This window comes from Choloepus didactylus, chromosome 18 (assembly GCF_015220235.1).
Source record: "Choloepus didactylus isolate mChoDid1 chromosome 18, mChoDid1.pri, whole genome shotgun sequence".
Lineage (NCBI taxonomy): Eukaryota > Metazoa > Chordata > Mammalia > Pilosa > Megalonychidae > Choloepus > Choloepus didactylus.
This window is the reverse complement of record NC_051324.1, coordinates 6,678,001-6,693,525: the sequence shown is the minus strand read 5'-3', so window position 1 is coordinate 6,693,525 and position 15,525 is coordinate 6,678,001. Positions and strand designations below refer to the sequence as shown.

The following is a 15,525-nucleotide window of genomic DNA, read 5'->3' as shown; positions in this document are numbered from 1 at the left end:
TCTTGACCTGCCCAAATTGCAAGTGTTTGAAGCTTTCTGTATTATGCTTCTTAGAGTAATTGTTTTACAAAAAGAAAAAAGATTAAAAAAAAAAAAATGGGCCCTCCTCACAGATCTAATGGGTTATTGAAATGCTAAGAGACAAAGCAATTAGGGCCATTAAGGTAAGTTCAGCAGGGCAGAGAGATCAGCTTTTCTTCGGGATTTGCATATGAGCCTGAGGGCCTGAGCTCTGCCCTTCCGCTTTCTATGTTCACCAGAACTCCAAAAATCCTCTGCTTTTATTTTGGAATTTTTCGTGCTGTTTTTTTCTATGTCTGTCTCCTCTCTGCTGGGCTGGATGCTCTCAGATTCTCTGGTGTGTGGTCTCAGTCTATCTATGGTTGGAGTTTGGATCAGTAGAATGAGTTTCCGATAAGGGCTGCCACTGCAGTTCTCCCTTCTCCTTCTCGGAGCTGACAGCCCCTCCTCCCACGGGACTGAGCCTGGCAGGGAGGGGCGTGGGTCCCCTGGCCGCAAAAACTTACAGATTTCGCTGATCTCAGCTGTTCGACGTTTTCATGAGTGTTGTATGAAGTATGCCCAAAGTCAGATTGCTCTGTGGTGTCCGGTCCACGCAGTTCCTGGCTTTCTACCTACTTTCCTGGAGGAGTAACTAAAACATACAGCTCAGCAGTCCACCATCTTGCCCTCATTCCTCGAGTGCATCTTAATAGTAATTAGAGTTTCAGATCGTCCCCATCTTGTCTGTTCTTTCTGCTCAGCAAAAAGTATAAGCACCTTATACCAAATTCTTATATTTGGAACTATTTCTAGACTTGATAGTTGTTTTCTTTATTTTTTTGGTGAATATTAATATCATTATGAAAATAAAAACCCAGTGGTAATTTAGTTAGAATTTCTATTAAACTTGAAAATGAATTTGATTATTGGTGTTTTATATTGAGTCTTCTCAGTATATCTCTTTTTATTCAAGTTGTCTTATACATCGTGCTGATTTTTTCCTTTCATATCGGACACACACATCTTAAGTCTTCTTTCCTTGAAATTTGTGAAGTCTAAACACTTGTGCTCTCTCTTCTTTTGTTTTCTCTTGATCACATTCTAGTGGGTTTTTTATCCTCACTCTACTTAAACTGCTGTTGTCTTCTATTATCTTAGTTTCTGGCTGCTAAGACAAATACCCTGAAGTGGATTGTCTTAACAACAGGAATTTATTGACTCATGGTTTCAGAGGCCAGCAGGTCAGTATCTTTCAGGCTGGCTGGCAGTCCTTGGGGTTGCCTTTCCATCACATGCTGATATCTCCTTTCTCTTCTGGGTTCCCTTGACTTCTGGCTCCTCCCAGTGGCTCTCTCTTTATTAGGGTTCCAGTAATAGGATTAACACCTATCCTGATTCAGTTGGCCACACGTTATCTAAAAATAACATCTTCAAAAGGTCCATTTTTGTGATGGATTTATACCTACAGGGATGCGATTAAGATTAAGGACATGTATTTTTCTGGGGTGCATAATCCAACCTACCACATCCATGTTGCCATATCCAGTGATCAGTTCTTACTCGTAATCTTCCTTCACCTAGCTGCAATGTTTGAAATACTATATTCTTGAAACACTTTTATCATTTGGTTTCCAAAATGTCACCCTCTCTTGGCTCCCTCACTGGCTTGTTTTCCTTTACCCTGGTTGCAGCCTCACCTTTCTCATCTCTATTATGTTGGTGTGCCCCGGGGCTGAGTATTCAATCTCTTTTCTTCTCTTAATTAAATGCCTTCCCTTGGTGAGTTCCAGGAAGCTTACGGATGTAAATACCATCTTTCTGTTTTGTTCAGCTGTGAGCAGTGTCTTCCACTTAGTAGATGCTCAGAAATAGATTTTTTCTTTTGGCTACACCTCTCCTGTGAACTCCGAAATCATATATATCTTCCTATTTTATATCTCCTTTCTGATTCTATTAGAAATTGCAAATATCATATGTCCAGTACAGACATGTAATCTCCTACCACCTCTTTGCTCCCTACAAAATCGGTGAGTTGCCTCCTCTTCACCAGTTCTTCTATATTTCACTAAAACCTCCTTCCATTTGCTCAGGACAAAACCTTGGCATCATCCTTCAGTCCTTTCTATTTTCTGGTCACTACTTCTGGCCCATTAACAAATATTGGCAGCTTTACTTTTTAAGATATATCGTTTCAAACCTCCAGTGCTCAGTGGTCCAGTCACTGGCATTTCTCACCAGCCTTATTGCTATACTCCAGATTGGTCTCCATGAATGTACTCTTTATCCAGTACTGTCTGTTTTCAACAGAACAGCCACAGCATATCGTTTAGAACAAGGTACAGAACCATGTGTATAATATATTGCTATTTGTGTAAAAAAATGACACACACACACACACACCTCTGCAATAACACACAAAAGGCAATAAATAGTAGTTGTCTCTGTGTGGCTGGAGGATCATGGTGGGAAGGAAACTGAATTTTTGCATTTATACTTTTGTACCTCTAGATTATGTACCAAGTGCATGTATTAAATATAGAATAATGCATGAAAATAGCCACCAAAAATGTAAATAGATAAAAATGACTGGGTGGATACATGCCTAAACAGTAGCTATATCTGAATATTTTATTTATACTAAATAATAGCAAATAAAACAGCATATAGAAACATGAAAAAATCTTAACAAGTATAAAATGAGCTCTATGTTTCTTCTTAAGTTGAGACTTGCAGAATTCCAGTTTCACTCCTAGTCTCAAGTTTTCTGTTGATTTGCTCCCTTGTTTTCCTACTACAGATCAATTTATTCTCAGCAGAGAAGCCATCGGTATCTGTGCACTGAAATGCTGTGCTAGCCTGGACAGGGCCACTTCGCTGACACCACTGAGCTCTCCACTCACTGGGCTCTTTATTTTTTCCTTGTGTCCCAGAGTGATCAGAGGGGCTGCAGGGCTGTCTGGGCTCCACAGCACTTTCCCAACACCTGCTGGTTTACCTCTTTCCCTCCTGGACCAGCTCCTGTCCCAGTCCTTTTGTAGCAATGTCATGATGACTCAGTCAGCCCCAGCTGTTTCTGATTGGTCATTCATACTCATCAGGTAAATCACCTTTCCTAATTCAGCCACCTCATTGTCTGAAGGGGCCAGGCCATTTTAAAACCCAGCCAACTCATTTTCAACTCAATTACTCCACCCCATTCCCTTCTGTTCCCACTTGGCTAAAAAATGGGCATGTCCCTAGCCCCTCCATAACATAGGATATTATAGGAAAGGAAAGGTGCTCATCACATATTTATTTAATGTTTGAAAACGGAATTTTGAAAAATTATGTAGGCATGGCAGAGGACAAGGGGACTGAACCATCACATTGAAAATTAAATCTCTAGGAAGCAGGTTGCTGTTTTGTTCCTCAGACTGGATAATCTAAATTGATCCATCTTCAGGTCTACTGATTCTTTCTTTTACCTGTTCAGATCTGCTGCTGAGCCCTCTAGTGAATTTTTCATTCAGCTATTGTTCTTTTCAATGGCAGAATTTTCATTTGGTTCTTTTAAAAAAAAAAAAATCTGTCTTTTATTGATATTCTGTTTTGCATGAGGCGTCCTTCCTCATACTCTAGTTCTTTAGACATGCTTTCCTTTAGCTCTTTAAACGTATTTAATACAGCCAAGTTAAAGTCATTATGTAATAATATGTCTAACATCTGGGCTTTCTCAGTGATAATTTATATATATTGCTTTGTTCCCTGTGTATGGGCCATATTTTCTTATTTCTTTTCATGTCTTGTAATTTTTTGTTGAAAACTGGACATTTTAAATAATATAATGTGGGAGCTCTCAAAATCAGATTTCCCCCCTCCCCAGGATTTGTTATTTTTGCTGCTTGCTGTAGTTGTTGTTTGATGAGTTTTCTCCATGAATTCTTTCAGGTCTGTATTCTTTGTTGTGTGTGGCTATTGAAGTCTCTACTCAGCTTAATTGTCAGCTCATGATTGGACAGTGATTGTCCTAAGCACTTGGAACCAAAGTGTCACAGTCTTTGCCTGGGGTTGTGTGTGTGTTGGGGCATGCAGTTTTCCACAGTATTCCCTCAGTCATTTAATGTCTACAGGATTTGTAATCCCATTCCATTTTTAATGTTAGTAAATTTTGTCTAATACCTTTTCTTGGTTGGTTTTGCTAGGAATTTACCTATTTTAACATCTTTTCAAGGTTAATTTCCGAATATTTGGTGCTTTTCTAGTTTCCTGATTATTCATACTTCATTCAAATCTTACTTATCCTTGCCTTTTCTTGGGGGTTGGGGGAGGTTCCAGTTATGTCAATTACTCAGCAAGAGGTCTGTTAAAATCTCCAGCTATGATTATGGATTTATCTATTTTTCCCTTTTGTTCTCTCAGTTTTTGCTGCCTGTATTCCATACCTCTCTTAATTAGTTGCATACATATTTAGGACTGTTACATCTTTCTGATGAATTGACTGTATTATTTCAAAATGTCCTTTTTATCTTCAGTAATAGTCTTTGTAGTCTGTGTGGTGTTAATATAGCCAGCTTTCTTATATTTGCTGTTTGCATGCTATATCTTGTTTCCTTTTCTTTTCATTCTATTTGTTTTGCTATTTATGTTAAATCTTTGGTAGATAGAGTATATTTGGGTCTTGCTTTTTCATCTAGTCTTTAAATTGAAGTCTGTAATCTTTATAATTAACAATTATTGATACAGTTCCATGTTAATATTTTGCTATTTTTTTTCTGTTTTTTTCCCATCTGTTCTTATTCTTTGTTTCTCCTTTCTTGCTTCCTTTTGAGTTACTGAATGTCTTTTATTATTTCATTTTAAATCCTCTGTTAGTTTTCTAGGTTCATGTTTCTCAGTGGTGGCTGGGATTAAGATATGCCTTCTTAATTTATCATAGCCTATGCAGATTACTATTGTATCACGTCAGGTAAGCTATAAGCATGTCAAGCATTATAATTATATTTGCAATTGTCAGTTGAGTTATTTTGGGAATATATTTTACATCTATATATACAGAAACCTCTTAATACAATTATAATACTTCCTTTAAACATTTTTATTTTAAGAGAAAAATGATTTAATATTTACCGACATATTTCCCAGTTCCATTGCTCTACTTTTCCTTCTGTTGATTTGCTCTCATTTTTCTTGAGCCTGAGATATTTTCTTTTGCATTTCTTGTAATGAAAGTCTATTGGTAACAATTCTCTCATCTTTCAATTGCTAAAATGTCTTTATTTCACTTTCCTTATTTGAATCATAGCTTTCCTTGATACAGCATTGTGGGCTGACAGTTTTAGTTTTTCAGCATTTTGAATGTGTCCATTTCATTGTTCTCTGCCATTCATTGTTCATGATGAAGTCAGCCATCATCAGTATCATCCTACTTCTGTGTATCTAGTAAGCTTTTTCCCTCTGGCTGCTTTCAAGACTTTCTTTTGATCTTTAGTCGTCACCAGTTTGTGATGTGTTTAGATTTAGTTTTGTTCTTATCTGGCTTGAGTTTTGCTGAATTTTCGAATGTTGAAGTTAATGTTTTTCACCAACTTTGTTTAATTTGTGGCCATTATTTCTTCAATGATTTATTCTGGATCAATCTCCTTTCTTTTTCTGGGGCTGCAGCTTCATATATTAGGCTTATTGATTCTGTCTGACAGTTCACTTATTCTGTATTCAATTTATTTCATCTTTTTCCACTCTTCTTCTGTGACCCTTTTGCCATCCCAATCTGATCTTAAGCACATCCTCCTAATTTTTTATTTCATGTATTACAATTTTCATCCCTAAAATTCCCATTTGGGTCTTTTTTGTTTGCTTGTTTCCATTTTGTTGCTGAGATTCCTCTTCTGTTCACATTACGACTTTCTATGCCTTTAAGTCCTTGAATTGATTTTTAATCATTGATGAGTTCTTACTCATCTGAGTCATCTCAGGGTATATTTCCATTGAAGACTTTTTCTCTTGACTATTAGTTACATTTTCCCATTTTTCCAAATATCTAGGAATTTTTTATTTCATATTGGACATTGTGGATCACCTCTTATAGTGAATATGAATTTTCTTCCTCTGCTGAGTACTTCTTTTTGTTCTATGAGGGAATTCGGTTACTGGGTGAGCACCTTGAATTTGTGAAGGCTTGGTTGAATGCTTTTTTTAGGACAGGAATTTTTCAGTTTTCACCTTATTCCTTGATAATTCCCCAATTCTGTAATGTAGTTTTGAATACTAATCCATTTCTTTTGGGGGTGAGGGGTGAGACCCCCAGTGTTTACCAAGCTCCTTTAACTTGGCAAAGCTGAAACTCCAGACTTTGTTTCCCATGTTGTGGGCAGCAGTAAAAGTCTCTGCTCAGCTCTTCAAACCTCCTTTACTTTCTTGCACAAGGTATTCCATGTCTGCCTTGTTCTTTCCCTGTCCCAGCTTTGACATCAGCTGTTTCTCCCATTTTGGGCCAGTCTCCCCTGCCAAGCCCTGGTTAAACACTAACTGAAAGTTCTGAAGTGTTTGTATTTTGAAGGACTTAATGGAAACTAGAAAATATCACCTTCTTTCTCAGGCTGTGCTGGGCGGATGGGCAAGAATTATAGAATCAGTGCATTTCTCCCTTTTGTTTCTTTGGGATTGATTTTGATGGCTACTGCATTCAGCCTGTTGTGTTAAAGTATAGCCTTCCTGGGTGTACTCTCTCTTACCCATTTAAAGTTGTATGACCTAGTCCAAATGCATTATTCATTGATAGGAGGGTCATGACCTCCTTCATTCTAGAGCCATTATTTATCCAGTAAGTTCACATCATTTTTAATTCCTACAGGCTACTGCAGACTATTGTCTTTGGCTTATTGGACTCTTAGACATTGTGTTCATCTTCAACTTTTTTTGTTTTGCAAATGAAAGTCTTTTCTTTTTTAGGTTGTACGCTCTATAGGCTTCTTTGTAACTTAACTCTATCATACCTTTTAAATTACTTGCCCACCAATTTTTATTTGTCTACAGTAGTGTATGTTTTGGTATTATAAGTTTCTCTCTGTGTGCCCCAGTGTTTCAGACCTTATTTATATATGGTGTTCCCTTGCTCAGAATGTTCATATTCAACTCTGCCTTCTCTCGGAGATTGTTTCTCCTCTGTGCTCATGTAGCTCTCTACTGATAATCTGTTATGCACACTCTTGTGAGTTGTATGCACTAGACTATGAGGACCCTAGGACAGGTATCGTCTTACTCCTTCTTGAATATGAGACATGATAGGTAGTCAGAAAATGTCATTCAACAGCAGGATTGATGTAAAGCAGAGAGAGACGTTAGATGTTTGCAGTTTTGAGTCATAGCAATGGAAATATGAATGGATATAAGTAGGCTTGGTAATATTTTATAACTGATCAGTCGAATCAGAGATGGGAGAAAAATGTGAGATAAGATGATTCCAGGATTGTCAACATGAACAAACAGCAGGGTGTTACTTAGAGCAATTTATAGGGGAAGATAATTTCTTTTTGGCACCTATTATTATTTATGTACCTTCGGGACATCCATGTGGAATTATCCAGTAGTCAGTAGGAGATTACTTGAAAGGAATGGTGTTTTTCCTCTCTTTGTTGAGGATCTGTGCTTTTCCTATAATGTGTATCTAATCACATTAGAGTATTTACGTTACCCTATCTTTTCTACCATTTATTTACCATTAGAAACAAAGTAAATAATTTCCGATGAATGTTCATGTTCTTCTGGAATTTTCTAGTAATAGCAGTTACCGTCAGCCTCAGCTGAGAGTCCACTGTCAACTCTGTGCCACTGACATCCTCTGCTCCCACCCCCTTTCTCCTGTCCATAACCCCGACACGCTGTGTGGAAAGGGCGAATTCCAGTTTCAAAGAAATGTGAAGATGCTCTCTCTGGAGAAAATACTAAAAATTATTTTTGCTCTTTATATGATTTAATATATTATATTTTGACTGTGCCCTAATTTGACTAAACTTATTAATAGATAAATATCTTTGAAGATAGACGTAGTAATAAGTTAAGCTTTATAATGAAGAATGGGCAGAATTATTGTAACAAGTTTAGTTCATATTTTGCTTTTTTATCTCAAATAAAAAGTGTGACCTTACCTACTGAAATAAAACTGTGACATCAGGAGACATAATCATGTTTTTCTGTGTTTGCCATTAATTGCTACTAATCTGATTCTGTGATTCTTTCCTTTTTTCCGTTTTTCTAATTTTCTCTCTTCTCTTCCTCTGTCCACATTTCAGCTTTATAAATGTTTGTGGGTTCTTAGGGGAAAAAATTAGAAGAGGTACTTTGATTCTCCTTGATGGAGGTAGCCCTTGAGCTGTTTGTTTTATATTCATTGAAATTTATCAACGACAAACAGACATAGAACTCAGTTTGGCTCTTCTGAGGGGGAAGAGAAAAGTGGTGGAGGTGTTCTTTTATACAGATGAACTCCAGAAGAGGGACATGGAAGCATACATGTACATTCACTAGGAATTTGCAGTCATTTCAGATTTCCACTAGGTAAGAAAGTACAATTTTGCATTAGTTTTTCCGTGGTCAGGTGTCTGCGAAAAAAAAAAACAAAAAAAACCTAAACACCCAGCCGACGTGCAGAACATCTCCTGCACTTAGGTCTGTAAAATGTTCTAGCACAAAAGTACATGTGGAGGAATTCTCTTGTCATTGTGTAAAACAAACTTTCTAATGTTTTACAGGCCAAGATAGGGCAGTGTTGTTTTGTTTTGTTTTAAAGATGCTGAAGTTTGAGGCTTTGCATTTCTCTTTTAATTATAATTATCAGGTTTACTTTACTCGTGACTCACAAGCCTGCCTGCAGCTTTCAGCTCCCTGGCTCATAGGAGTCCTCTTTGTAATGCAAAGCCCGCCACAGTCTGTTAAGGGTGAAGGGGGATGAAAGATGGCGAATATCCCCAAACCAGTGCCAAAATATACCTTTAGATTGCTGTGCACAAGCTAGGGTGTTCGATGCCCATAGCAGGCCCAGGAAATGCAGGAATCAGATGAACAGGAGCAGGACTTAAGATACGGCTGGTGCCTGCCCCTCCTAGGCTTCGATTGAGTAACCACCTGAGGTCAGCCATGGCCTTCCAGCAAACAAGAGTAGGGAAATGCCAGGAAACGTGAGAGACTGCAAACCATCCTCTTGGAGAGTAAGGAACAAATGCTCACTCGGTGTGTACTCAGCTATTGCATGTACGGAGAAGAATCACACAAAGAACAAGTAGGGGAAAAAAATAGAGTGGCAGTAAAAATAGTATTTTATCCACCCCCTCCCTCCCTTCCCCCACAAACCCCAGTATACCTTTTCCCTCTCGTTCCCATAGCAACATTACAATCAGAAAAAAATAAGTTTCGGGTGATGGGGGGAATACAACGGGTAGAAACAGTCAAATCACAATAGGAATTTCTCAAAATACGTTGTTTCACTTAGTCATCATCTTCAGGTTCTCGTTTTCACTTTTGACCCTTCTTCACCAAGATCATCTTCTTCCTCGTCTTCCACTTCCCCATCGTTATAACCTTCGTCATCCTCTGCATCACCTTCTTCCTCTTCCTCATTTTCCACTACCTGAGCATCTTCATCATCCTCTCCCTCATCCTTGTCTTCCTCCTTGTCACCCAGGCCCTCCATGCAGCCCTCAGCGTCTGAGTCGGGCCTCCCAGTCATAGCCGTCGAGATACAGTAGGATGGCTGTAGGAGTTTGAACAGTTTTCTTGGTGGTCGTTCTGGTTGGTTACCTCACAATTAAAAAGGTGTAAACTGTTGAGGTTTTCTAACTTCTTCAGTGGCTCTGTTGTGCTGAGGTCTTTAACTTTGTTGCCACTTAAATCTAGATGTGTGAGGTTTGGACGCTTTTCTGCCAATATTTCCAGGCCCCTGAGATTCTGTTATCACTTAGTTCAAGCTTTGTAAGTTAAACTTTGGTAAATTTGCGACTCGGGTGAGGCCTACATTGATTGTACTTAAGAACTTCACAGTCAGCTGTGAGGCCTTCAGTTTTGCCTTCATTTGACCGACAGTTGTCCAGGAGAAGTTTTCACCTGATCATGGTGGAGGTAAGATCTGCTGTTTGTTTGTTTGTAATATGATGATGGCTTCGTATAACTCTCAGTTTGACCCCAGACACGGATTCCTCTAGGAATGTGCAGTTATTTTGGCTACTTATTTTAGCCATTGCTTCCATTTGCCTATTCCTGGAGGGTAAGCATAATTAATGATTACCACTTCTCTTTGTGTTCCAGCCTGAAAGAATAGACCCAAGCGCATCACGACAAGGGTATGATGTCCGCTCTGATGTCTGGAGTTTGGGGATCACATTGGTATGTTTATATTGACTCAACTTTGTGATCGTAATGTAACAATAAGAAACACAGAACTGAAAGAAAATTTGATCAGGCTTCTCACCTCTTATAAAATTACTTATTTTCTCTTCTAGCCTTTGATTTTAATTACCTGTTCCCCAGTCCCCTTCCCCGTCCCCATGGCTCTAATCACATGGTTTGTATTTGTTGAAAGATAACGTACATTTTTTAACTGAAAAACCAAATCAGTTGAGCGTCTCCCTTAAGGTTTTGTGAGGTGCCGCAGGCTCTTTAATGCTACATCTCTGGATAATGGGAGTCAGCAGCTCCCCAGAGAAGGGGATGTGGGGAGCAGCTCCCCTGCCATCAGGGCAGCTGTGGAGGTAGAGGGGCACCTTCTGTCTTGGGCAAGATGGTGCGCTGAGTATGACGGCAGCTGGTGTGTGTATCATGAATACATGTTTAGATCACAGACTGGGTTTTCTACTTGAACTTGTCTTTTAACTCAGTAGAAGAGTCACAAATGAACAACCTGAACAAGGGTTCAGGCAATACCTAGAGAATGTTTCTAAATGAGATTTCTACCTTAGAACAACAAAACCAAGAAAGATAGTGAGAAAGCTCCCTTTTTAACTAACAAGCAAAATTAAATAAACTCTTCTTTTTCACTTATGGACTCCAATGAAATTTTGGTTCCATTTAAAAATTATCTACCTTTGCTTATTTCCTTTTTATTAAATTTTATTTTTAAGTTTTGGATACATTTTCTTTTGTTTGCTGTTCTACCAGGACGCAGTGAGGCTTTCCTGATTTTGGACAGCTTCTACAGCTTCTTCTGCATAGATGTGAATTTCCCGTCCCTAGACTGGGCTATCCCATTAGGGAGGCAGCCTAAAGTTCTTTTCTCCATTTTTCTCTTGTCTCTACTTTGTGTTACCCAAGACGTCACAGGCTGGAGGTACACAGGTTCAGAGCACTGAATTTTTTGTAGCTTATTCATTAACCTCTGTTTCTTCATTGGCATTATATGGTTCTAGGATCCTGTTCTTGCAGATCAGAATTACATACCTTTGTTTTTATTTATTTATTTTATCTGTAGTTGTCCTTGATGAGTTGCATTGCCAGGTCTATAATGAATTTTTCTCTGTGTGGAGATTTGAAGGCTACTAGCTCACCTCTGTACTGGGCTCCATCTAGTTTCCCTTGTGACCAATCGTGGGAGATGCTTTCTGGAGACTCTGTTTGTTGTTAAGCCAACTGATCCTAAAGAAGACGGAATTCTAACCTTAATTTCATTCATTTCGAGCCATGATTTGCCTCTCTCTCTAGGACACACAGCAGGTGGGGAGTTGGAAAGTACAACTCTAGGATTCTGCTATTTGGGGAATCATTTAGAGCTAGAAGCCCTTGATCACCTCTAAGAGCTGTTAGGATATAATGCTGTGTGATTCTAACATTTCACACCTGTTGGCTTGCTACCACTCTTACTAGAAAAATAACTTTAACAAAAAGCATCAGGTTATCATCTCCCTGGAATTAAGAATCATGTACCAGATGATTGAACCCTCCAGTATTTCATATGAAAGTCAGAAAATTTAAATTTAACTTCTACTCTAGCCAGCAGGTATAAGAGTATGTGGCTTTACAAAAAGAAGTTGGACACTGAAATGTAATCATAAAAAATACCCTTCACCATGACATACTTTTAGGAAGCATTTAAAAGAAACATTTTCTAGTAGAAATCATAAAATTTAATCAATCTTACTATGCAAATATATTCTGAAACTGATATTGGTACTATCCTTTCTTTTTCTTTACTCATTTTTAAAATCCATGATTGTGCATATGAGTGTGGGAGAGATTTCTTCTAAATTAGTTTATTATACTATTTTCTTTAAAAGCCCTAGTTTAGTTAGTAATACCATCAAAAGGCCTCTTTTGTGCTCAAATTCTAAGTTCTCTTTTAAATTTTCCTGAATTTTCTTTATGAATCTTTACTCTTCATGTGTTATTCATAATGCTGGGAAGTCATTAATAGATATATGCAGAAATATTTCGTGGTCAAACAGGAAACGAGTTAAAGTAAAATTGATTTCTTCGCTGCAAACTTCTAGAGGCTTTAATATGCTTATTTGAATTATGATTTTCCAGTGGTGATGATGTAGGCCTAGTTTCCCACTTGACCACAGGACTCTCTTTCTGCATACAGGCTCCCCCTAAGTCACAAATGACCTGTACTACAAATGCTTGATTTTATTTAAGTTACTTGAAACTTACAACTCAGTTTCTTACTAAAAAACAAACAAACAAAACAACAAAAAGAAAGAAAGAAAAAGAAATCATGGATTCTTTAGGAAAACCTGTAAACCCATGTTGCTAGGAATCATAGCATCAGTAATAATATAGAATTGACCCATCAGTTGTTATATTTTGCATCTTTTAAGTTTGGTTACTGGTCCCAAGACTGCTGCCAGTCCCCTAGCTCTGGTTGAGGCAGCTGGTCATGTTTAAGGCAAAGTTACAATTGAGAATTACCTACCTGTGACCAGCATGGCGACGCCCAAGTCCTAAGTCCCTGTCTTATGATGCACAGCTACTTTTTCCTTCTTAGTTAAAGCTGTCCTGAAGAACGGGTCTAATGGAATTGTTCTTGATGCTGTGAATAACCAATAAGGTTTGCTTCTTCCAAAGTATTTGCAGTTTTATCAAAAAGAAACCTTGGCCAAAGGGATGAATTTCTGCATGTGCATGTTCCTGCATGCGTAATCTGTCTGCATCCTGCCTGCACACACGTGCATAACTGGAGGCAGCAGTGAGCTGGAGAAGGCGTCTATTGAGCAGGAAGGCCTCCCCTGCCAGCCTTCTACTTCAGGATGGCTTTACTTTCACCTGATAACCACCCTTTCACTGTATAAACTAGTAATTTGATATTTAGCTGAATCTACATAATCATTCTAAGCTAAAGGAAAATCTAAGCTGAAGTCTTCTCAGATAGTATTCTCTCCTGTATGCCATCTTCCTCTCTAATAAATTTGGAGTCTCATTCTCATATGTCATTTACTGATCAGTGCACATAAAATGGGATTTGTTAGGTCACCATGCAGATTTACATGTATTTCTTGGCAAAAGCACAAAATCTAGTTTTTCATTATTTTCAGAACAGTTTGGGAGAAAGATGAGAATATGATTCATTGATTGTTAGCAGATGCTTTTGGCCCTTGGCACATTTGGACATATGTATGTAAGATTCTTCAGTTCTTTTTGGTGTAGTTTAAAGACACTGTCCTGAGCATCTTTCCCGACACTCAGGGTGAAGAGTTCAACCCTGACTTGCTTTCTTCAGCAGTAGTAATACCTCATTTCGACTGAAATTGTTACAACTAAAGAATAGCTGTGGAGCATGATTTGCCACATTGTTTCATATGTGCTCAGTTGGGCTTTTGCTTGTTGAATGTTCTTTTTTACCTTACAAAGGAATTTGACCACTGTTGTAGACCATGGCCTGCCAATTCAGAAAACTGGAAAAATTCCAATTTTTACCAAAATTGAGCAAAGTCTAATAAAAAAGTCCTGAAACTAACACAAAGGCATCAGAACAAGAAGCTGCCCCAGAGTACACATTGTGGGAACCTTGTCTAGGCTTAAGTTTGGCATTTCTCTTTAGTCCCAGTCCTTGAATTTGGTTGAGACAGAGTTCTCTTTATTCTCTTGATTTCTAAATATAACCTCTCTAAAGCCTTAACAATTCCAGAGACTCTAACCTGATCTGGGTTTGATCCAAGACTTTTACCCGAGTTTTGCTTCAGAGTTCAGATTTTCAGCGTGGCCGTTGCTGTGGGGAATAGTAAATAATTCCTAGTGTATTTTGTTTTTTCTTGTGTGGTTCTTTTTAGTACGAGTTGGCTACAGGCCGATTTCCTTATCCAAAGTGGAATAGTGTATTTGATCAACTAACACAAGTTGTGAAAGGAGATCCTCCACAGCTGAGTAATTCTGAGGAACGTGAATTCTCCCCAAGTTTCATCAACTTTGTCAACTTGTGGTGAGTACTTGATTTGCAAACACTCAGTCACACGTGCAGAGAACAGAGATTTACTTAATCTTAGCAGCATTGGTAGTCTGCACTGGGGAGGGAGAGCCTTTGTCACATCGTATGACCTTCTAAGCTGGGACTCTGGGACACTGTGGCTATATGGAAGGTTCCAGGTAGCCTGGCAAGCCATCACCTTTCTATTCTGCTTCTCAGGTATGGTGAAAAATCTAGTGGGTGGTGGAGAAGCTGCTGCCTCTAGACTTCTAGTACCTTGTACAAGAAATACAAGATTAAACCTCTGGGTGAGACTGTTTATCTTGTTCTGATGTGGATCTCATATTGAGATTGTACCAGAATCACCTGGAAGCTTTTACTAAGCCAAGGCCTTACCAGATTAGACTCTTCAGTTGGTTGGATCACTGCTCTAACTTAGTATGTAACATAGTTGGGTATAGGTAGTAAAGTCAGGCCTAAACTCAACAGGTAGAACTATATAATGGTTCTCTGAAACCTTACCCCAAGGGAAGTTTGAATCCCTCCAGTTGTTTGTACAATTTTTAAACTGTGTGTGTGTGTGTGTGTAGCACATAACAATGAATATGCAGATGTGACAATAACACAGTCATGGTTTGTACTGTTTTAGTCTATATTAAATATTTTTGAAAATTATTCTGTTTATTCAACATACTTTAAGAATACGATGTTTATAAGCAAAAGAGCATTTAGAATATCTTCTTGATTTCTGAAAGTGCTTTTTTTCCTCATTTCTTTCTGCCAGAAATGCTGTTTCTCTCTGTGCATTCTAGGTCTCTCATTTTATTTCAGGGTCTAGCATTGTTCTGCTTTTTAATAACTAGAAAACCTCTGTTTGACTCTAGTTTTCAAGTCCCTTTCATGTCTTCTAGCTAAATTCTACATTTTGTTGGGTTTTCTGAGGGAAGAGTAATACGTCAAGATTTTCTAATTAGAAGGTCATAAGGATGATTCAAACTGACTGCTCTCTCCTTTTAATCAAGTCTATTTCTACCACATTCATATACATATGTACAGTTTATATAATTGCATACATGTGATCATTTCATATATTGTTTTTATGTAATATTTGATTAAAAGAATGTATGTGCATAGAACATAATATCTACAATGATCATCAG

At 38.2% G+C, this 15,525-nt stretch overlaps 1 protein-coding gene and 1 pseudogene across 2 annotated transcripts in view; one reads left to right on the top strand and one right to left on the bottom strand.

The window, feature by feature from the left end:
* MAP2K4 (mitogen-activated protein kinase kinase 4) overlaps positions 1-15,525 on the top strand; it is a 136,386-nt gene that overhangs the window by 106,795 nt on the left and 14,066 nt on the right. For both annotated transcript variants that reach the window (XM_037808528.1, XM_037808527.1), the window contains 2 exons: positions 10,279-10,356; positions 14,232-14,380. In XM_037808528.1, the coding sequence (XP_037664456.1) occupies positions 10,279-10,356; positions 14,232-14,380 (227 nt within the window). The remainder of the gene's footprint in view (positions 1-10,278; positions 10,357-14,231; positions 14,381-15,525) is intronic.
* LOC119513739 lies at positions 9,463-10,073 on the bottom strand (annotated as a pseudogene).